Source organism: Oncorhynchus mykiss, chromosome 19, assembly GCF_013265735.2.
Source record: "Oncorhynchus mykiss isolate Arlee chromosome 19, USDA_OmykA_1.1, whole genome shotgun sequence".
In the NCBI taxonomy this organism is placed as follows: Eukaryota; Metazoa; Chordata; class Actinopteri; order Salmoniformes; family Salmonidae; genus Oncorhynchus; species Oncorhynchus mykiss.
In genome coordinates, this window is record NC_048583.1 from 12344831 (window position 1) to 12369253 (window position 24423).

The window sequence follows — 24423 nt, forward strand, 5'->3', positions numbered from 1 at the left end:
GTGATTTGACAAAACCCAATATTCAAGCCATCTGAATGTAAAAGAGATGCCTAACTCTAGAGAGCTAAAGGCCAATATGTCTCAGTATTGCAGGTTACAGTATGTATCTCCTTCACTTGACAGCCACAAGGGGGTGCTCACTACTCATGACTACTTCCTCTCCTTTGACTGAACACTGACCTCTAAATCATTCCTAATCCGATCCATTTTAGAGGGAGTATCAGGAGATACATTGCATATAGTACTTCAGTCCTCTGTTGCTCTCCTGATTCATTTCAGTGCTGCCAGAGGACAGTGATAAAAGCAGAAAGATGACTTCTGGGACGACTCCCAAACTGCCTGGTAATGGGCCATACCTTTTATTAGCTATGTTCTGCCATTGGTGGGTTCAGTGTTCCAAACTGCTAAGGGATTCCAGAATGGCTCTGCTTAAAGTGTGATTATCATGGAGGATGTGTATGCCATTCGCTTGATAGTTTTAGATGAAGTGTGTGTTTGGGAGGGGATAAGTGTGCACACTCCAAAGAGAATTAGAATATATTTATGTACACAAAGTAATAATACAACTGCAACAACTTAAAGGCGGGTACGGTGCCAGAACACAACATGAGAGACAGTTGATTTAGCAACAATAATCCTCTTGACCAGAGGACATAACTATGATGATGTCATGCTTGCTGCCTCTATGACCAGTTTGATATTCCACCAAGCATATAAAAGTTGAGGCAGTCAAGGTGGCCAAAGACAGTGTTAGTTAGTCCTCAGGATGTCTTCTGCTCCAGGATGGCCCGTACCAGGACTGGGTCAGCCCTGCCTTTAGTCTCCTTCTGGACCAGACCCATGAGCTTGTTCAGAACCTTCTTGTTCCCACTGCGGATGGCTTGGACCTGTAGGGGGAACAGTAGCAGCACAAATACTTATGTTTGCATTTAATTTATTGATCATCAACAGAATTCTATCAAGACTGGCTACTAGCAAAAAGTCGATGAGCCTGTACACTCCAAGCTCATCATTAAGCTCAGGGACCTGGGTCTGAACCCCGCCCTGTGCAACTGGGTCCTGGACTTCCTGACGGGCCGCCCCCAGGTGGTGAAGGTAGGAAACACCTCCACTTCGCTGATCCTCAACACAGGGGCCCCACAAGGGTGCGTGCTCAGCCCCCTCCTGTACTCCCTGTTCACCCATGACTGTGTGGCCACGCACACCTCCAACTCAATCATCAAGTTTGCAGACGACACAACAGTAGAAGGCTTGATTACCAACAATGACGAGACAGCCGGAGGTGAGGGCCCTGGAAGAGTGGTGCCAGAAAAATAACCTCTCTCTCTCTCTCTCCTAATGGCAACAAAATGAAGGAGCTGATCATGGACTTCTGGAGACACGAACTTAGTGGAGAAGGTGAAAAGCTTCAAATACCTCGGCGTACACATCACTGATAATCTGAAATGGTCCACCCACACAGACAGTGGCGAAGAAGGTGCAACAGCGCCTCTTCAACCTCAGGAGGCTAAAGAAATGTGGCTTGGCCCCTAAGACCCTCACAAACTTTTACAGATGCACCATTGAGAGCATCCTGTCGGGCTGAATCGCCACCTGGTACGGCAACTGCACCGCCCCTAACCGCAGGGCTCTTCAGAGGGTGGTGTGGTCTGCCCAACACATCACCAGGTGCAAACTACCTGCCCTCATTGTGGCAGCTCTTTTCCAGGGAGGCCTCACCTGGTCTGGGTGTGAGTCCACCACCTTCTGGCAAATCCTGTGGATCTCTGTGCTGTCGTTGACCATCCCCAGGTCCTGCTCCTTGACGATCTGCTGGGCCGTTTTACCTGGGGTCTTCCACAGCTCCTGGAACACCTGTATGGAGCAATGAAACACTCAGGTTAAACCCCAATTGAAAATTATATAATATACACTGAGGGTACAAAGCATTAAGGACACCTTCCTAATATTGAGTTGCACCCCCTTTTGCCCTCAGAACAGCTACAATTCATCAGGGCATGGACACTACAAGGTGTTGAAAGCGTTCCATAGGGATGCTGGCCCATGTTGACTCCAATGCTTCCCACAGTTGTGCCAAGTTGGCTGGATGTCTTTTGGGTGGTGGACCATTCTTGATACACATGGGAAATGGTTGAGTGTGAAAAACCCAGCAGCTTTGCACTTCTTGACACACTCAAACCAGTGCGCCTGTCACCTACTACCATACCCCGTTCAAAGGCACTTAAATCTATTGTCTTGCCCTTTCACCCTCTGAAGGCTTAAACATCTTTAACCCGTCTCCTCCCCTTCATCTACACTGATTGAAGTGGATTTAACAAGTGACATCAATAAGGGATCAAAGCTTTCACCTGGTCAGTCTGTGTCATGGAAAGTGTTAATATTTTGTACACTCAGTGTAGTAACACATGGACTTTGCATTAAATGTTTTGGATGTTATGCCATTTTGTTATCTCTCACCTGCTTGGCGATAGAAGAAGAGATTTGTCCATTCTCCTGGAGATTCAGTATCTGGGCTAGAGCTTGAGGAGAGATCGGACTGAGAGGGGGAGCAAGAGAGAGAGACATGAGAGAGACACATATGTGAGAGAGCGAGACAGATATGAGAGAGAGAAGGAAGAGAGAGAGACATATATGAGAGAGAGAAGGAAGAGAGAGACATATGAGAGAGGGAAGAGAGAGACATATGAGAGAGAAGAGAGAGAGAGAGACAGATATGAGAAGGAAGAGAGAGACAGAGAGAGAAGGAAGAGAGAGAGAGACAGATGAGAGAGAGGCATATGAGAGAGAGAAGGAAGAGAGAGAGAAGGAAGAGAGAGAGAGACATGAGAGAGAGAGAGATATGAGTGAGAGAATGAAGAGAGAGAAGGAAGAGAGAGAGAGGAAGAGAGAGAGACAGATATGAGAGAGAGACAGATATGAGAGAGAAGGAAGAGAGAGAGAGAGACCGATATGAGAGAGATGAGAGAGAGACAGATGAGAGAGAGAGAAGGAAGAGCGAGAGAGACAGATATATGAGAGAGAGAAGGAAGAGCGAGAGAGACAGAAGGAAGAGAGAGATAGATATGAGAGAAGGAAGAGAGAGAGACATGAGAGAGAGAAGGAAGAGAGAGACATATGAGAGAGAAGAGAGAGACAGATATGAGAAGGAAGAGAGAGAGACAGATGAGAGAGAGAGAGAAGGAAGAGAGAGACATGAGAGAGACATATGAGAGAGAGAAGGGAGAGAGAGAGACATGAGAGAGACATATGAGAGAGAGAGAGAAGGGAGAGAGAGACATGAGAGAGAGAAGAGAGAGACAGAAGGAAGAGAGAGAGAGATATGAGAGCGAGAGAAAAGAGAGAGAGAAGGAAGAGAGAGAGATATGAGAGAGAAGGAAGAGAGAGAAGGAAGAGAGAGAGAGACATGAGAGAGAGAAATATGAGAAAGAGAAGGAAGAGAGAGAGAGAGAGAGAATGAAGAGAGAGAGACAGATATGAGAGAGAGACAGATATGAGAGAGAAGGAAGAGAGAGACAGATATGAGAGAGAGACGGAAGAGAGAGAGAGAGACCGATATGAGAGAGATAAGGAAGAGAGAGACAGATATGAGAGAGAAGGAAGAGAGAGACATATGAGAGACGGAAGAGAGAGAGAGAGACCGATATGAGAGAGAGAGAGAGACAGATGAGAGAGAGAGAGAGACAGATGAGAGAGAGAGATGAGAGAGAGAGAGAGAGAGAGAGAAGGAAGAGCGAGAGAGAGAAGGAAGAGCGAGAGAGACAGATGAGAGAGAAGGGAGACAGAGAGACAGAAGGAAGAGAGAGATAGATATGAGAGAAGGAAGAGAGAGAGAGAGACAGATATGAGAGAGAAGGAAGAGAGAGAGAGACAGATATGAGAGAGAGAAGGAAGAGAGAGAGAGAGAGAGAGAGAGAGAAGGAAGAGAGAGAGAGAGAAGGAAGAGAGAGAGAGAAGGAAGAGAGAGAAGGCACAGGAGATGTCATTAGACCCAGTCTATCCTCTCCTGTGTGACAGTGTGATGGTGTCTATCTACCCCGGAGTCACTGTGCTTATAATGAGAGGCTATTTGGCCCCGTCTCTCTCTGTGACAGCCCATTGCCACCTACAGGGCACATGATCATCAGTGCTGTCACGAATCCCCGAGTCAGACACACACTGAGCCAGAGACACACAGTCACATACACACTGACTGAGTTATGAACGGAAATATGGCTAAACAAACAACAAACACGTGAATCCACACAGAGTCAACATCCACTCTCGCTTTTTTCAAAACGACAAAAGGCACACAAACATCCACGAGTTCTCAGACAAAGACATGAAGCAAGACACATCCTACTCTACTCTGTTTGATCAGTCTTCGAGCAGTCTGGAGTGTAGGATAAAAACAGCCCTATTTAAACACTCAAAACACTCAGCTTATTACCCAGATATATTCTCTATTCACATTCACTGTCTGCCACAGTAATAACGGAAGGTATCAACATGAAGATAGATAGGAAACATCGCAGGGAAAAAGCACAGAAATGACGATTCCAGTATGGAAATTATTTCAGGCCTCCGTCTAGCCAAGATGTTGGATCCTGAGATAGGATCTTCAACATGAGGTTTGAAGTCAACGCAAGACTGAAAAGAGGAGAACAGAGGAGGAAGGGGAGGAGGGACACATGATAGGAGTTCGGGAGGAGGGGAGGGAGAAGAGGGTGAAACAAGATGAAGGATGTAGAGGAAGAATGATAGGGATGAGGTGGAGAGGAGAAAGAGAATGACTGAGGCTAGAGTAGGACACAGAGGAAGAGGAAGAGGACGACTGAGTGTCTCACCTCTGGCTGACACTCAGGTTCTGTTGATGGAGGAGGCCCTGCAGCTCGTTCATCACCCAGCCAATCACCTTTCTCGGCCCAGCCTTGGTCTCCCTGATGACGGCCTCAAAGTAGTCCATCAGCCCGTCCTCATTCTACAACAGGAGGCCCAATGAAACACACTCAATAATACTGTATATACAACAATTTTACTGCGCTTTGCAGGACAGAGGCAGAAGTGCAGACAGGGTAACTGGCTGTGCAAGAATAGGTTATTTTGGGTAGTTATTAAATTGAGAGACAGTGAGGGAGAGAGTACAATGGAGAAACAAAGGAAGGGGGGGAGAGAGGGGGAGCAGAAACGAGTGCCAGAAAGTGGGAGGGAGAGAGACAGACAGGAAGACAGAAGATGAAAGCCAGAGAGATGGAGGGAGAAACCTACCTACCATCAATTATAATTAACTTGCTCAGTTGGACGTTAACAGATACACCTACATACTGTGGTAGTCACTCACCACCAGGGTGAAGCTGTGTTCGGGGAGGATGCCGTAGGTCTCCACCAGCCTCTGCCTCCTGACGCTGGGCAGCTCCGGCAGCCTCTCCCTCACCTCCTCCAGAACCACCACCTGGCTGGGGGCAACACCAGGGGGGGCTGTAGAGCACGCCTCGTACACCATCAGAGGAGGCAGGTTGGGCTCCGGCATGAACCTGGGGGGGGGGGGGGGGGGGGGGGGGGGTGAGAAAGATGGAGAGAGAAGAAAAGAGAGCGAGGGAGAGAATAGGTGGGAGAGAGAAGAGGTGGGAGATAGGAGAGGTGAGAGAGAGCGAGGGGAGAGAGAAGAGAGAGGAGAGGAGAGGAGAGGTGAGAGAGTGAGGGGAGAGAGAAAAGGTGGGAGAGAGAAGAGAGAGGAGAGGTGGGAGAGAGGAGAGAGAAAAGGTGGGAGAGAGAAGAGAGGAGAGAAGGGAGAGGAGAGAGGGGAGAGAGAAAAGGTGGGAGATAGAGGTGGGAGAGAAGAGAGGAGAGGTGAGAGATAGGGGAGAGAAAATGTGGGAGAGAGGAGAGGTGGGAGAGAGAAGCAAGAGGAGAGGTGAGAGAGGAGAGGTGAGAGAGAGGGGAGAGAAAAGGTGGGAGAGAAGAGAGAGGAGAGGTGAGAGATAGGGGAGAGAAAAGGTGGGAGAGAGGAGAGGTGGGAGAGAGAAGAGAGAGGAGAGGTGGGAGAGAGGAGAGGTGAGAGAGAGAGGTGAGAATGAGGGGAGAAAGAAGAGAGGAGAGGTGGGAGAGAGGAGAGAGCAAGGGGAGAGAGAAGAGAGGAGAGGTGGGAGAGAGGAGAAAGCGAGGGGAGAGAGAAGAGAGGAGAGGTGGGAGAGAGAAGAGAGGTGGGAGTGCATGTGTGACAGAGGGAGCACCCAGAGCGAGCACGGTTAAAGACAACAGAGGAGAGAGAGAGGAGAAAGAGAGGGAGGAGTGAGATAAGAGAAGATCGAGAGGGAGCTGTTATCAGCAGTAGAGAAAGATAAGAGGAGTGCTGGCTATCTCTGCAGGCCTCTTAGACGACACAGTGTCACACGGTCAGACAGAGGGCTGTCTCTACACACAAAACACACACACACATACACTTGTGTGACTGCGTCGCACGCTTACTCTTCGTCACAATTCTTGCTAACTGATGTGTTAGGGCCACGGGGTGGCGCATGTTTATCGGTATGTTCATCTACTGGGCCCCTTGACATGATGACCTCTCTCCTCTCCATCCTGTCTCGCTCCCCCTCTTCTCTCCATGCAGGCCCTACAGCGGTGATCGTATCATACCACACACCATGCTGGAGGCTGTGCTGCTAGAACATACTGAAGTGAATATGAGTTGTACTCACCTGTAGTCCTGAAGGCCCTCCTTGTCTCTCATTGGAATGGTGTGACTGTAAAACAGAGGGACACGTTATGGCTTTGAGGTACTGTATAACGCTAGTGTTTCGCTCGTTACAACAGTTACTACGGCAGATTGTTCATGTTGAAGAGGCTGTAACTATGGGCGAGGGCCACAGGTGTGAGGTGAGGGGCCCCCAGTCATTCTGTCTATTTCTGGACCATGACAGAGCTGTGGGCCTTTGCTGTCAAACGCACTTCATCAGGCCCAGCGCACACACACACACACACGATGGTGTTATAGGCAGGTTGACGTTTATTGTCATGAGTCTTGTCCTGGAGGCAGAACTGAGCGATTTCCCCTTAGATAGGCCAGCTGCAAAGTCACAATGGGCTTTGTGTTCTTCATTTAAGGTTAGTGTTAGGCATCAGGATATTAGCAGTGTGGTTAAGGTTAGGTTTAAAATCAGATTTGATGACTTTGTGGCTGTGCCAGCTATTAACTGCTCTGCAGAGCTGCCTCCAGTACAAGATTCATGATGAAAAACGCTAACTTGCGCATTAGAGGCAGGCCCCAGCTGTGTGAAGAGCATCTCATTTCATGGGCTTGACAACCATCGCTAGCACACTGGTCCACAACACCAGACACTGACTGACTCCCAAGTGGCCTCATTCATCATCCGTAGTTACTAAAACGTTTTCAAATCAACCCCAGAAGAGAGAATGTATTGAGATCAAATATCAACACAGGAGATGGGAATACAGTGTTTAATATCTGACCCAAATAATTATTACAACTCTGAAGAGACGCATCCTGTGTACATTGTACCGTATCCCGTGAAACATCATATTCTTAGTCAATAGCCATTTTTGACATGTTATCAGAAACACTCTCACTGTGACGTAATGGGACTTGTCGGCTTGACTTGGTTCGAGGGTTGGTTCTAAAAGCCTCTTACCCAGTCTTGCCATCAAACGACCGTGTCTCATTCTGCACTGTGCCGCCGCTCTCCAGGACAAACATCTGTCTCTGGATCTCATAGTCTGTTGATGAAAATACACACACACACACACACACACGCGGCCTGATCAGAAGCAAGCATCCAGCCAACTGGCACGGTGTTAGATCCTCCCAACATCTGCCAAGACACATGGCCCTGCCTGAAGTCTCCTAACTGCTGCTACATTAGTTCTCTGTGACAAACGACTGTCTGGAGTTTTGACTTTTAAAAACTCTTTATCACTTCTCTGCACTAAGTTAAAATGGAAGTCTACTCTTGGGATAAATAATGAAAGCGGCCAAGTCACTTCGTATCACACAAACTGTTAATGGCCTGCTGCTCCTGGTGAAGAATTTCAATGGCCCCTATGACTCTCCACCGTCTCCAGTATGTTGGAGAGAAGAGAAAAGAAAGATGGGAAACTCTGTAGAAGTGGAATTAGTGTTGATGGGAAATCTATTGTTCTGTAGAAAGCCAATTTAGCCTAAGTTAGGCTTGCAAACTGTGTGCTCAGTTGTTCACTGAAACAAATGGTCAATAAAGTTGTATTCTATATCTTCCTGAGTTTGTGTGGGTAGGAAAGGCCTCGTGCTTTCTAGTCAATGTTAACGATCCCTCTACACTAAACGTCTCTTCAGAAGCCTTTCCATCTTCAGTTCCTGTCAACAGAAAGCCTGTTTCTCTGATTCCTGTGGGCAGAGAGAGTGACGACTGCCTTCAGGGATAAAACACCTCAGAAAGAACAAATCATGGAAAGACATATGAAGTTGAGACAAGAGGAAGTTTTGGCAGTTACTTCACTGACTTGTCTGAGTGAACATTTACTCAGAGGAACTCAGATAAGGCCGGTTGTGTGTGTGTGTGTGAGCCTCATTTCTGTGTGTGTGTATGTTTGTGCCTCACGGTGTCTCTAATCTTTGACTCCCAGTTAGACTTGCAGTGCACGCATAATTACACAGCCCTCCGTCAGACGACTGTTTCAGAAAGATGACAGCCCATAAAAAGGATTCCGTGCTGTTCACTCTTTTTCTGTGTGTGTGTGTGTGTGTGTGTGTCTATATTTCCCTGAGTGTTCATCCAACTAGCCTATTCCAGACCCACTGGGTCGTGACCGCTTCACTTCAGTACCTCCACTAACCCCCACCAATGACAATGAGGATATACCCTTCACACACTATTGTGCCAACCTGAACCAAACTGTTCTGGCTCAGATATTGTCTTATTCACATGGTCCTTTTCAGCACGGTTCCAGCAACTATGGTGAAGGCTTTAACCAGGCCAGCTCAGTACAGCTTGGTTTGGCTCGGTTCAGTTTGGCCAGAGACTCTCTATAATATAGTCTATGTAATGACGAGATGGTCTTGTCTCTGCCCTAACAATGGGAGTTGTTGTCGCAAAGGCGGAAAGGCAGGCAGATTCACGTGTGAAAAATACTCAATAAACTCCAATATAAAATAATTTTCTCAAAGTTGCTGAGATGCCACGTGCATCCACTTACTTTTATATATATATGTGGAAAACCCCTTCAAATTAGTGGACACCAGTTGCTGACAGGTGTATAAAATTGAGCACAAAGTCAAGCAAGCATTAGCAGTAGAATAACCTTACTGAAGAGCTCAGTGACTTTCAACGTGGCACTGTCATAGGATGCCATCTTTCCAACAAGTCAGTTTGTCAATATTCTGCCCTGCGAGACTTGCCCCGGTCAACTGTAAGTGCTGTTATTGTGAAGTGGAAATGTCTAGGAGCAACAACGGCTCAGCCGCAAAGTGGTAGGCCACACAAGCTCACAGAATGGAACCGGCGAGTGCTGTAGCGCGTATAAATCGTCTGTCCTCGGTTGCAACACTCACTACCAAGTTCCAATCTGCCTCTGGAAGCAACATCAGCACAATAACTGTTCGTCAGGAACTTCATGAAATGGGTTTCCAGGCTGAGCAGCCGCACGGACATGGAAACACACAAGCCTAAGATCACCATGCGTAATGCTAAGCATCGGCTGGAGTGGTGTAAAAAAGTGGCAACGCATTCTCTGGACAGACGAACCTGGGTTTGGCGGATGCCAGGAGAACGCAACCTGCCCCAATGCATAGTGCCAACTGTCAAGTTTCTTGGAAGAGGAATAATGGTCTGGGGCTCTTTTTCATGGTTCGGGCTAGGCCCCTCGGTTCCAGTGAAGGGAAATCTTAACGCTTCTAGTTCTAGACGATTCTGTGCTTCCACTTTGTGGCAACAGTTTGGGGAAGGCCCTTTCCTGTTTCAGCATGACAATGCCCCCGTGCACAAAGCGAGGTCCATACAGAAATAGTTTGTCAAGATCGGTGTGGAAGAACGTGAATGGCCTGCACAGAGCCCTGACCTCAACCTCATCGAATACCTTTGGTATGAATTGGAACGCCGACTGTGAGCCAGGCCTAATCGCCCAACATCAGTGCCCGACCTCACAAATGCTGTTATGGCTGAATGGAAGCAAGTCCCCGCAGCAATGTTCCAACATCTAGTGGAAAGCCTTCCCAGAAGAGTGGATGCTTTTATAGCAGCAAAAGGGGGGACCAACTCCATATTAATGCCCATGATTTTGGAATGAGATGTTCGACGAGCAGGTGTCCACATGCTTTTGGCCATGTAGTGTATATCAGTACATTCGTAACAACCTAAACATTGTGCAACTTCTATTAGGTCAAATAAGCCTCACTTAGAAAATTAGCTATCACATTTGTTTTCTTACCAGATCCAACACTCTCTCATAGACCTCCATACAAAAACAATCCCTATTTGGTGTACTTATCGCCGCATTCTCGCGTGGACAGATTAACGCGAGTGGAGCTTCTCGCTTCGCCTCCGGTTTGGCTCAGTATTGTGAAAAGCCCTCTGCAGCACTCACCTATGGCCCTGGCCAGGTTGCGGGCACTGTTGATGTTCTTGACCTCAGTCCTGATGCCCCAAGGATCCCCAGGTCTGTGGACGGACACGTTGGCATCCACTCTCAGCTGGCCCTCTATAGGAAGAGAGAAGGTATGAGACAGCTGGCACTCTATAGGAAGAGAGAAGGTATGAGACAGCTGGCACTCTATAGGAAGAGAGAAGGTATGAGACAGCTGGCACTCTATATGAAGAGAGAAGGTATGAGACAGCTGGCACTCTATAGGAAGAGAGAAGGTATGAGACAGCTGGCACTCTATAGGAAGAGAGAAGGTATGAGACAGCTGGCACTCTATAGGAAGAGAGAAGGTATGAGACAGCTGTCCCTCTATAGGAAGAGAGAAGGTATGAGACAGCTGGCACTCTATAGGAAGAGAGAAGGTATGAGACAGCTGGCACTCTATAGGAAGAGAGAAGGTATGAGACAGCTGGCACTCTATAGCAAGAGAGAAGGTATGAGACAGCTGTCCCTCTATAGGAAGAGAGAAGGTATGAGACAGCTGTCAATATAGAGGCTCTCTGGATGTTTACTTGTTGCCAAAGAAAAATAAACTGTTAGTTTTATTGTAATTAAAATATAATATTTATGATGATAGGTTAATAATATAATATTTTTAACCTATTTTACCTAATGTTCTAATACTTTTTTAGAGCCCCTGTCAGTCACATGCCCTTACAATCGTCCTACCCCCCCCCCCCCCCCCCCCCAATACGGTGCTCCTGTGTCCAATGCAGGCCTCCCCACCAGCCATGGTTCCCTGGTGTGTCAGTTAGTGTGTGTGTGTAAAATGCAGGCCTTCTTACCAGCCATGTTTCCCTGGCAGGTCCCTAGAGCCTGCAGTATGAGCTGCATCTCTCTGACGGCTGCGGCTGCCTCCTCTCCACAACTCATGTCTGGCTCCATCACCAGCTCCATCAGACCCACACCTGGAGGGAGAGAGAGATGTTACATACACTCCCCATATGCCTACATAGGATTTGGCTAGCCAGTCCCTGTTCTATCTAGATCTGTATATACTAGTTGGAGCTCTGTGGTAGACTCCTCTTGGAGTCTGAGTTTTTGAACTCTATGGTACCTGCTCTGTTGAGGTACACCGATGGGAAGCTAAACTCCATCTACCTGCTCTGTTGAGGTACACCGATGGGAAGCTAAACTCCATCTACCTGCTCTGTTGAGGTACACCGATGGGAAGCTAAACTCCACCTACCTGCTCTGTTGAGGTACACCGATGGGAAGCTAAACTCCATCTACCTGCTCTGTTGAGGTACACCGATGGGAAGCTAAACTCCATCTACCTGCTCTGTTGAGGTACACCGATGGGAAGCTAAACTCCACCTACCTGCTCTGTTGAGGTACACCGATGGGAAGCTAAACTCCATCTACCTGCTCTGTTGAGGTACACCGATGGGAAGCTAAACTCCATCTACCTGCTCTGTTTAGGTACACCGATGGGAAGCTAAACTCCACCTACCTGCTCTGTTGAGGTACACCGATGGGAAGCTAAACTCCATCTACCTGCTCTGTTGAGGTACACCGATGGGAAGCTAAACTCCACCTACCTGCTCTGTTGAGGTCTATAAGGGTCTGGTTCCTGTAGTCATCGTGGAGGCTCTTGCCACTGTCCTGCTCTAACTGGATCTGTTTGATCCTGACACTCTTGGTGACCACCGCGTTCCTCTTACGGCCCCCCAGGTGACTGTAGGTCAGGGTGCCGTCCACCGCGATGGGCAGCCTCTGTTGGGTGATCTGGTAGCCCGCCTGGATGGAGGAAACACATGAAACTGGAAAAGGTCAATTTTGTGTGATTGCTTCAGCTGTCTAAATGGGTCTCATTTATCAGATATGTAATAGCCTAGTCTCATATGCTGTATAAACTTGACATTTGGCATGACAACGATTATAGGTATTACCTCGCAAACAGATCTGGGACCAGGCTTAGGTATTTAATTACAGCCACTATATAATACAATTAAGTCATAATACCGAAATAAACTTGGCCTGCATAATCAACGATTTACCATTACAATTAACTTGGAAATAACTTTAAATATTTCAAGGGGTCAAGAGTGTTAAGAACAAAATAGCAATCCATGCATTAAACATGAGCTAAGATTCAGCCGTTAGTTAGTTACTTAGGGGAGGGATAATACATCCCTAAAACTGGTTACTCCAACTCATTATTATGCGGTTGGAACATTATTGTTGTTTCGTTGAGAGGGGTTCAAAGTCACAAAAGCGAACTGAATGAATATTTTATCTGTTCTGTTATTCTGAAGAGCCACTGTGCTGCCTGCCGCTATTCCACAAGTGAGCACGGTAGCACTATGTCCCGTTGCCACGGCAACCGTCGCTAGAAAAGACTAAACATTCATCATACTTATTGGCATGCCGACGAAGAAGAAGAAAGGGAAGGAATAAATATGAGCAAAGAAAAAGGAGAGAAAAAAGTGAATTAGCCATAACCATCTGTGTGTTGTACTGTACCCGATCAACAAATCAATCACTGGCAACAAACACAAGCATAATGGCCCACGGGAGACATTCCATTTTATCTCAGCGGTGTACTATAAATACAGGATTATAGCATTAAAAGATGCTGATTTCTCCCTTTCTAGAATAATCAATTCTCTCATAGAGCTCTGTCAGTGTCAATGCAAATGTTATTCATTAGCGCAAGTGCCTCCTAGTTAGCATACTGTATGCATTGCTGTTCACAAACAGGCTACGTTAGTTAGCTTAGCACCCAGCAAAATAGTGGAGCATTTTGCAATCCCGGCATAATCAGTGAAGAGGTGTTGGTGCTTTGTATAATGAAGGGCAGCTGAAGTTGGATGCAGACCAGTGGTGGTATAAAACTGCTACTGGAAGCCTCTGGGTCCTTCTAGTCACACCCCAGCCCCAAAACCTAATGAGCAGTCTGGTATTAAAGCACTCAGTCGGTTCAGGAAAGTAAATCCCAACCTGAGAGCTCTCTCTCCAAATAGACTCCTATTTGTCGTTTTCAGATTCAGTTCACTGAACCTAAGCTGCCTTCAACAGATTCATGATTTGATGCACCAAACCTATTCCCCTCTACAACCCTTGATTCAACTAGCCCTACCTATTGTACATCCACATCCCCACAAACAGATCCATTTGAGTCATTAAATAGTCGTCAGGGATAACATCTGCACAGAAAACACTCCAGAAAAGTAGAATTATGCATATCCGCTAGTAGCTTAGTGTGAAGCTGCTGGTGCATGTTATTAAGAAGAGGCTAGCTGTTATAACAGAACACCTGCCTGCCACTTCAATTCATTCCTGCTGCTGGTCAGGCAAGCGCATCATAAATCATGTAATGAGCAGCAGTGCGTTCGTTGTGTGAAATTAAATCATGGAACACATCAATAATGCACAACTCCATATATGTGTTCTTAATAAATGCATGTTTTTTTAATGTCCTCGTTCTCTCTACTTCAATAGGCTGCTAGTAAAATAATTTAATAGAGAATGTGCTGCTTAATGCTTCACTCATCATGGCTATTATTTTCTCTGTCTACATATCATGAAGAGAGCATGAACATCCCTCCCAACTGAATTTAACGCATTAGCATGATTCATTATGCAATACAGGCCTTTTCATCCCATTTCCCTGTCTATTTCCCAGGCCTGGTAAAACACAAGTGTTGTCTACAGGGTAAGCAAAAAACATATTTATAAGCATTGGTACCACTTGTGGGCACGGTGAACATTTAAATCTTAACTGGCACTATCGTTTCAACAGCGCATGTTTTAACATAACCCAAAGAGGGAGGTGATGCAACACTCAGTAAGCAGACCGGAAATCTACAACGGGGAAACAAGATGAGGTGGGACTTGGGAATAATCCTTCGGCTTCCTGCTGGGATTCCACCCCTGGGATACATGTCGGAGCTTGAAATCAATAATCTACCTCTGCTGTGTGGAAGGATTATGCAGCTGTAGACTCACGATAACATTATTACCAATGAATCTGACTGCTGGGTTCGAAAGACAACTCAATCTTCTAACAATCTAGGCTTGGCAGGCCTTGTGTTGACCATATGCCTCTATTCAAAAGAACTAGAATGACTTAGGCCATCGTGTCATCTAGTTCATTTCTTAATTGACAGGATATTGACATACCATAACATTAAGACAACTACACTGACAACCCGACGATCCACAATCCATTCCCTGACCCCACAAAATAACCCTCACAAGCTACTCTATTGGTCATTAGACATGACCTTGACCTTAGGACAAAGTTAGGGAAGCTTTTTAAACTCTTCACTCATCGAATACAGGAAAGGTATGGATTGCACTGTAACAGACAAATCTCCTAGCTGTCTTGTCATTTTCTTGAGAGTGGAAAGTCCCATTATGGTATAATACCACTAAGGCACTTAAATGATTCAAATTCATCCTTTTCTCAGTCCACAATTTCTCATCATCAGCTCGTCAAGAGTAATGTCAGGGTAATTTCTTTCGACATAGGTCACATTAAGCCAGGGCTGCCCGTCTTTCCAAAGTGAAATGAAACTTTTTGGGAGGCTTTGTTGGGCAATTGCTATTGAATCTCTTCGACTCTTCCAATGACAGGTCTTGATGTCAAGGTCATAAAATGTCAGTCATTACAGCACTAAAATTACCCAGGAGCGCCTGGCAGCAAGGTGAGGGTGAATATCACTTGGCCGCAACTTCTAACAGCTAACAGATTGCAGGAAACAGAAGCTGTCATTTGGCTAGATATCGCTGGCAATAAGCTTTTCTGCCGGTTTAGCAAGACTCGTCACTATTAAATGATAGCCTAGCTCAGGGACAGGAGGGAAGTAAAATGGGAACTTTACTTTGGGGAGAGATGGATGCTTTGACCGATGAGAGCTACTTACAGTGGGGCAAAAAAGCATTTAGTCAGCCACCAATTGTGCAAGTTCTCACACTTAAAAAGAAGAGAGAGGACTGTAATTTTCATCATAGGTACACTTCAACTATGACAGACAAAATGAGTAAAACAAATCCAGAAAATCACATTGTAGGATTTTTAATGAATTTATTTGCAAATTATGGTGGAAAATAAGTATTTGGTCACCTACAAACAAGCAAGATTTCTGGCTCTCACAGACCTGTAACTTCTTCTTTAAGAGGCTCCTCTGTCCTCCACTCGTTACCTGTATTAATGGCACCTGTTTGAACTTGTTATCAGTATAAAAGACACCTGTCCACAACCTCAAACAGTCACACTCCAAACTCCACTATGGCCAAGACCAAAGAGCTGTCAAAGGACACCAGAAACAAAATTGTAGACCTGCACCAGGCTGGGAAGACTGAATCTGCAATAGGTAAGCAGCTTGGTTTGAAGAAATCAACTGTGGGAGCAATTATTAGGAAATGGAAGACATACAAGACCACTGATAATCTCCCTCGATCTGGGGCTCCACGCAAGATCTCACCCCATGGGGTCAAAATGATCACAAGAACGGTGAGCAAAAATCCCAGAACCACACGGGGGGACCTAGTGAATGACCTGCAGAGAGTTGGGACCAAAGTAACAAAGCCTACCATCAGTAACACACTACGCCGCCAGGGAAATCCTGCAGTGCCAGACGTGTCGCCCTACTTAAGCCAGTACATGTCCAGGCCCGTCTGAAGTTTGCTAGAGAGCACTTGGATGATCCATAAGAAGATTGGGAGAATGTCATATGGTCAGATGAAACCAAAATATAACTTTTTGGTAAAAACTCAACTCGTTGTGTTTGGAGGACAAAGAATGCTGAGTTGCATCCAAAGAACACCATACCTACTGTGAAGCATGGGAGTGGAAACATCATGCTTTGGGGCTGTTTTTCTGAAAAGGGACCAGGACGACTGATCTGTGTAAAGGAAAGAATGAACGGGGCCATGTATCGTGAGATTTTGAGTGAAAACCTCCTTCCATCAGCAAGGGCATTGAAGAGGAAACGTGGCTGGGTCTTTCAGCATGACAATGATCCCAAACACACCGCCCGGGCAACGAAGGAGTGGCTTCGTAAGAAGCATTTCAAGGTCCTGGAGTGGCCTAGCCAGTCTCCAGATCTCAACCCCATAGAAAATATTTGGAGGGAGTTGAAAGTCCGTGTTGCCCAGCAACAGCCCCAAAACATCACTGCTCTAGAAGAGATCTGCATGGAGGAATGGGCCAAAATACTAGCAACAGTGTGTGAAAACCTTGCGAAAACGTTTGACCTCTGTCATTGCCAACAAAGGGTATATAACAAAGTATTGAGATAAACTTTTGTTATTGACCAAATACTTATTTTCCACCATCATTTGCAAATAAATTCATAAAAAATCCTACAATGTGATTTTCTGGATTTATTTTTCTCATTTTGTCTGTCATAGTTGAAGTGTACCTATGATGATAATTACAGGCCTCTCTCATCTTTTTAAGTGGGAGAACTTGCACAATTGGTGGCTGACTAAATACTTTTTTGCCCCACTATATTAATGGGGGAGTAAGTTGTCTCCTCTGTGATTTAGGCCGGGATACCTTATTCAATAACTTTGTAAAAACTGCTGATATAGCCTAAAAAGGGCTTTAGAAATAAATGTGATTGACGATTGCCTGTGATTGAAGGATAGATGGGGTCCGGGTTGACTTACAGGAAGGTCAGCATAGAAGTAGTGCTTCCTGTCAAAGAGAGACTTCCTGTTGATGGTACAGTTAAGGGCCAAACCTGTCATCACTGCAGCCTCCACACATCGTCTGTTCAGCACCTGAGGAGAAAGAGGAAAGGAACTTAGGTCTACTTGGTCAAATGACTATGTACACCAACATATTGTAAGCTAGGTTACATAGACCAGATTGTTATGATGGACAACAACTGTATGATTACGCAACTAATAGACAAACAGCCTTTATTGACATGAGGCATGTTTATCATCAGATGCACGATAACTTACAGGTAGAGTTCCAGGTAAGGAGGCATCAAAGAAGGACACCAGGGAATTAGGTGGAGCCTGGAACCCAACCTGGGAGCCAGAAAACAGCTTGGTGTTGGAGTGGATCTGAGCATGGATCTCCAGACCCACCACACCTACCAGCTCCTGGGGAGCACTAGAAGCACACAGTCAGAGAAATTAACACTTAGAAATGGGAGGCCACCATATCAACTCCATAATTTCATTTTCTGAACTGACTAATAGACTGGACTTATGAACAGCTAACTGCCAGGGTTGTCTGTTATAGGAGTTTAGATGTGGGTCATTAATTACAGTGCAGCATTTTAGACAGTTCTGTTGGTGGACTTTTTGTCGCGTTCAAAACAGGGAAATCGGAAATCTCCGACTTCAGTGCGTTCAAAACAACTGGGAACTGGGGAAAAACGAGCTCAGATTTGGTGGAAAATCGATATGAACAGTCATCCAACTCTGAACTACTTCACTGGTCGCCCCCAAAGCCAATTCCTCGTTCGGCCGCCTGTCCTTCCAGTTCTCTTCTGCCAATGACTGGAACGAACTGCAAAAATCACAGAAGCTGGAGACTCAGATCTCCCTCACTAGCTTTAAGCACCAGCTGTCAGAGCAGCTCACAGTTCACTGCACCTGTACATAGCTCATCTGTAAATAGCCCATCCAACTACCTCATCCCCATACTGTTATTTATTTTTGCTCCTTTGCACCCCAGTATCTCTACTTGCACTCATCTTCTGCACGTCAATCACTCCAGTGTTTAATTGCTAAATTGTAATTATTTAGCCACTATGGCCTATTTATTGCCTTACCTCCCTTGTCCTACCTCATTTGCACACATTGTATAGACTTTTTATTTTGTATTATTGACTGTATGTTTGTTTATTCCATGTGTAACTCTGTGTTGTTGTTTGTGTCACACTGCTTTGCTTTATCTTGGCCAGGTCGCAGTTGTAATTGAGAACTTGTTCTCAACTAGCCTACCTGGTTAAATAAAGGTTCAATTAGGTTCTTTCTAGAACTCCGACTTTCCGACCCAAATATCACTGACGTCATGAGTTCCCAGTGGTTTTGAATGCGGCATATCAGAAAAACCTAATCAAAGTCATTCAGAATCCCTGTCAAGACAACCTGTGAGGATGCTCTGAAGGCAGAGGGGTAAGAAGGACAATATTTACATATTTATAAAGGAAGCTATCATGCAGACGACTAGCTATAAATAACCCGCATGGAGGTTTTTAACTAACAGCAATGTTTGCAACGTCTAAATACGGAAGGGAATGTGGTTATGAATGATGTGCGACTGTCGTCCTCGCTAACTAGCACAGGCGCGCACACAATACACAAACAGTGCACATCAGTGCGAGCTAGCTAACGTTAGCATTCACTTCGTGGACCTACCTTTTCCGTTTTGTTTGGGCTTGACTCTGGCATCGGGAGACAGACATACATATTCTCCTTATCACACACCAACTGTGCCTTTGGTAAGTAATCGTTGGATAAAATATTGCAACTTGTTTATTCATATTACATAGCAGTGTAGTCATTCCTGCAGAGGAGCCTGCCATGTTTAGCCTTTCTATTTAGAGTATTATGGTAGTTGTAGTCATAGTAAACTTAGTTTCACACAAAATCCGAGGGCATGTGCCTTTAAGAAAACTCAATACCCCACAATGCAACACATTTAGTGCAACCCATATTTCGAATTTCCGGCGATTTATGTTACATTTTCCGGCTACAAGAGCAGCATTTTTGTGGCGGGAGTTTCCCCCCATATTATTGTCAAGGTTGGTTGTTTACAGCGAAGTAAGTGTTGATCCGTGCAATAGTTTGGTGTAAAATTGGCAATGGCAATGAACGGCGATGGAGTGCATGGACTGAACGGAGAGACGGTGGCCCCATCTGAAGCGAAACACACCAATGGCACTCCTAGCAAGTCAAAAATAGCTTGTGAAAACGGCGAGGCAGACATCCACGCTGCCAAGCAAAATGGAACTAAGAGAAGAACCCCAACTGATACGTTCTCTTTCACTGCCGAACCTACCATCGAAGACATACGACGGATGCAAGCGGAATTTACTGACGAGCGAGACTGGAACCAGTTCCACCAACCCCGCAACCTCCTGCTAGCTATGGTCGGAGAAGTGGGCGAGGTATCGGAGCTGTTCCAGTGGCGTGGCGAGGTGACCGAAGGACTTCCCGGTTGGACCGACTCCGAGCGCGAGCACCTGGCTCATGAACTCAGCGACGTCCTCATCTACCTAGTTGAGCTGGCCGAGAAATGTCATATCGATTTACCCCAAGCAGTGCTGTGCAAAATGGCCCTAAATAGGCTGAAGTACCCTGCCAGCAAGGTGCATGGCTCGTCTAAGAAGTACACTGAATACAAGGACTGAGCGATTGCATGCTGTCATGCCCAATTGGCGTAATGAATACACCCCTGCATTTACAAAGTAGACAATAACTGAAAAATACTCTTCAACTTCAGTTAATGGCAATGGAGAATGTTTCTACCTTTTTATTTAGGGCACTACTGTATCTCAATAGTTGGTCAAACTGCCCTTAGCTGCTTTTAGTTTTATCAAGTGCGTTTTAAATCCAGTGTTTTTCTTTAACTATATGGGCGTTCATCTTTTGATTTCCCTCTGATGCTTTGTCGTTTTAACTGTTCCCCAAAGTCAAATGTACAGGCCCTTGTAAGAGGTCCGTTTTATTTGTCATAGTATGAGTAACTACATTTTAAATCTCTTAAATCCATATTGTTGTCGACGATCGATGGAAGCTATGTTCTTTTGTTGCTTTAAATTCAATACATGTGTGCAACTGATAATCGTCCGCCCAAAAGTAAAAATGCCTTCAACTATACTTGCTGTCCTGCAGATGCTATGTAATTTATGTATATTGACTCTGTAATGCATTTATCAATCAGATTTAATCACTATTGCCTTACTTCCCTGGGAAATTAGCTACAATGGGAGATGGGGAAATTAACACAAGCACACAACGCTACTATGGGAGATGAGGGAAATTAGTGAGTTACTCTTGTAGTGGTTCATTTTGAGAAGCAGTCTGTTAAACAGTAGTGTTTCATGGCCCCAGGCCTATGGTTAGCGATCCAATATGTAGGCTAGCCATATAAAACGCAATATGTAAAGTGTTGGTCCCATGTTTCATGAGCTGAAATAAAAGATCCCAGAAATGTTCCATACACACACAAATCTATGTAATGATCATGCTGTTTAATCAACTTCTTGATATGCCACACCTATCAGGCAGATTAGTTATCTTGGCAAAGAAGAAATGCTCACTCACTGGGATGTAAACAAATGTCTGCACAACATTTGAGAAAAATAAGATTTGTGTGAGTATGGAACATTTCTGGGATCTTTTATTTCAGCTCATGAAACATGGGACCAACACTTTGCATGTTGCGTTTATATTTTTATTCAGTGTACAGTTGAAGTTGGAAGTTTACATACACCTTAACAAATATACTTAAACTCAGTTTTTCACAATTCCTGACATTTAATCCTATTAAAAATTCCCTGTCTTCAGTCAGTTAGGATCACGACTTTATTTTAAGAATGTGAAATGTCAGAATAATAGTAGAGATAATGATTTATTTCAGCTTTTATTTCTTTCATCACATTTCCAGTGGGTCAGAAGTTTACATACACCCAATTAGTATTTGGTAACATTGCCTTTAAATTGTTTAACTTTGGTCAAACGTTTCAGGTAGCCCTCCACAAGCTTCCCACAATAAGTTGGGTGAATTTTGGCTTATTCCTCCTGACAGAGCTGGTATAACTGAGTCAGATTTGTAGGCCTCCTTGCTCACACACGCTTTTTCAGTTCTGCCCACAAATTTGAGGTCAGGACTTTTTGATGGCCACTCCAATACCTTGACTTTGTTGTCCTTAAGTCATTTTGCCACAACTTTGGGTGTATTCTTGGGGTCATTGTCCATTTGGAAGACCCATTTGCAACCAAGCTTTAACTTCCTGACTGATGTCTTGAGATGTTGCTTCAATATATCCACATGCTTTTCCTACCTCATGCCATCTATTTTGTGAAGTGCACCAATCCCACCTGCAGCAAAGCCCACAACATGATGCTGCCACCCCCGTGCTCCACGGTTGGGATGGTGTGCTTTGGCTTGCAAGCCTCCCCCTTTTCCCTCCAAACATGATGATGGTCATTATGGCCAAACAGTTTTGTTTCATCAGACCAGGGGACTTTTCTCCAAAAAGTACAATCTTTGTCCCCATGTGCAGTTGTAAACTGTAGTCTGGCTTTTTTATGGCGGTTTTGGAGCAGTGGCTTCTTCCTTGCTGAGCGTCCTTTCAGGTTATGTCGAAATAGGACCCGTTTTACTGGGGATATAGATACTTTTGTACCTGTTTCCTCCAGCATCTTAACAAGGTCCTGCTGTTGTTCTGGGATTGTTTTGCACTTTTCGCACCAAAGTACGTTCATCTCTAGGAGACAGAACGTGTCTCCTTCCTGAGCGGTATAACGGCTGCGTGGTCCCATGGTGTTTATACTTGCGTACTATTGTTTGTACAGATGAACGTGGTACCTTCAGGCGTTTGGAAATGGCTCCCAAGGATGAACCAGACTTGTGGAGGTCTACACATTTTTTTTCTGGGGTCTTTGCTGATTTCTTTTGATTTTCCCATGTCAAGCAAAGAGGCACTGAGTTTGAAGGTAGGCCTTGAAATACATCCACAGGTTCACCTCCAATTGATTCAAATGATGCCAATTAGCCTATCAGAAACTTCTAAAGCCATGACGTAATTTTCTGGAATTTTCCCAGCTTGTTAAAGGCACAGTCAACTTAGTGTATGTAAACATCTGACCCACAGTAATTGTAATACCGTGAATTATAAGTGAAATAATCTGTCTGTAACAATTGTTGTAAAAATGACTTGTGTCATGCACAAAGTAGATGTCCTAACCGACTTGCCGAAACTATAGTTTGTTAACAAGAAATTTGTGGAGTGGTTGAAAAACGAGTTTTAATGACTCCAACCTAAGTGTATGTAAACTTCTGACTTCAACTGTATATTGGCAAGACTTTTTTGGCTAGTGTGTGTGTGTGTCCAGATGTTCCACCCCTTTACACTTGCACACATCTGTCATGGATCTAAAAGCATTCGATTGGTGTAGTTGTTGGCTGCAGGGAGTTTCCACCATTGTTAAATCCATGACGGGAAGTGTGCAGTTACAAACTTTGGGGAAAGGGTGGAGGATTGGGATGCGGCCTGTCTGTGTCGAGTCAGTGTAGACCCAACCACAACAGGTTTTATTAGTCGTATGTTCAGGATACACACCGTATACACTGTCCAACCAAATGATTACTGGCAGGTTCCTTCTCGACAATCCAACAACAATAAGAAATAATAAAATATAAGAATTCAAACATAAAGTAAATGGCTCAGTAAAATAGAATGAACATTCTAGCATAGGCATAATACAGGAAGGCAAAATGTATATAACAATATTTACATGTGTTTTGGGGGGGGGGGGGGGGGGGGGGGGGGGGTTGGGGGGCAAGTGTTTTAAATTGTGCAGTATTTAGCAATCGTAAATAAGAGGTGTGCATGCATGTGTGCTAAGGTGCTGTGACTCAGTGCAGGTGGTCAGTCCGGTTCAAGTGTTCAGCAGCCTGATGGTTTGTTGATAGCAACTGTCTCTGGGCATGATTGGTATCAGACCTCATGCTCCGATACCGTCTGCTTGACGTGAGCGAACAGCTCGTGTGTGGGGTCCTTGATGATGCTGCGAGAAATCCTCAGGCACAGTTTCAAGTAGATGTCCTGGATGGGTGGGAGCACAGTCCCATGAACAGTGAGTGAACACTGGATTTTTGCAGATGTGACATGACATGTTGATGTACCATCAACACTGATGATTGACTGTATTTGCTCAGGAAGTGAATACATTTAGGGCCCCCTAGTTTGACAAGCCTGGTCCCTGATTTGTTTCTGCCGTCTTGCCAACTACTATAGTCATAGTTACGCCAAGTCCGCACAAACAGATCTGGGTCCAGGCTGTATTTTCACTTATGGACTCTCCTAATTCTGAAGTTTATAACACTTCTTAAGTGCAACTGCTCTAAACAAATTGTGTTCAGCCTCGATGAGCCTATATTTAAACGGTCCGTGCTAGGTTAGGTTAGGTGAGGGTTAAAGGGTAGGGACTTCCCAAGGATCCCAAATAGCACTGACCATATTGAAACCATGGCACTCTGTGTGAATGGTGCAAATGTTGATTTGCTGCACCATAGCATACTCCATAGCCTGAGGTAAACATTCCCGAGATGCGATGCACAATTTATTTTCATTTTCTAGCATGGTGTGAGCCTATAGCAGCATAACTCCTGGGCCTGGCTGACACATTCTTGGTTTGCTAGTACTATTCAATTTGTGTGGAAATGTCCCAGGCAGGTAGCAGGTTGGAATCAATCTCTCACAGCCGAAGGGGTGGGTTGTCTCTTGTGAATCTGGAAGTAATGTTCCTTTGACCACATTGCTTCCTTCATTGCTATTCAGTATGGCTGCTAGGGGAGAGTGGGATTAAATGAGTGCCACAGTGGTCTAAGGCACTGCATCGCAGTCCCTGGTTCGAATCCAGGCTGTATCACATCCAGCCGTGATTAGGAGTATCATAGGGCGGTGCACAATTGTCCAAGCGCCGTCCGGGTTTGTCCAGGGTAGGCTGTCATTCCAAATAAGAATTTGTTCTTAACTGACTTGCCTAGTTAAATAAAGGTTAAATGTAAAAACAAATAATAATACATTCGTCATCACTCCGTCAAGGGAAATATAGTATTTGCCACAGGAGTCACTAGTGCACGATGGGACAAGGACATCCCTGGTGGCC

General features: G+C 45.2%; 2 protein-coding genes and 1 long non-coding RNA gene across 3 annotated transcripts; 2 read left to right on the forward strand and 1 right to left on the reverse strand.

Annotated features, from left to right (window-relative positions):
* Nucleotides 1–107: 107 nt before the first annotated feature.
* LOC110497381 (glutamyl-tRNA(Gln) amidotransferase, subunit B) lies at nt 108–19164 on the reverse strand. Its single transcript, XM_036954308.1, has 13 exons — nt 18940–19164; nt 17530–17683; nt 17230–17343; nt 12150–12348; nt 11394–11516; nt 10552–10665; nt 7626–7710; nt 6675–6719; nt 5318–5510; nt 4824–4957; nt 2458–2536; nt 1720–1854; nt 108–887 (listed from the first exon to the last, which is right to left on the reverse strand). Exons 1-13 carry the CDS (start codon nt 19104–19106, stop codon nt 762–764), a joined length of 1668 nt encoding a protein of 555 aa, XP_036810203.1. The 5' UTR covers nt 19107–19164; the 3' UTR covers nt 108–761.
* A 90-nt stretch (nt 19165–19254) lies between these two features.
* dctpp1 (dCTP pyrophosphatase 1) lies at nt 19255–20712 on the forward strand. Its single transcript, XM_021573460.2, has one exon. It carries the CDS (start codon nt 19386–19388, stop codon nt 19932–19934), a length of 549 nt encoding a protein of 182 aa, XP_021429135.2. The 5' UTR covers nt 19255–19385; the 3' UTR covers nt 19935–20712.
* A 1769-nt stretch (nt 20713–22481) lies between these two features.
* Nucleotides 22482–22966, forward strand: LOC118941456. Its single transcript, XR_005037662.1, has 2 exons — nt 22482–22541; nt 22576–22966. It is a non-coding gene; the product is annotated as an uncharacterized LOC118941456 (long non-coding RNA).
* Nucleotides 22967–24423: the final 1457 nt, after the last annotated feature.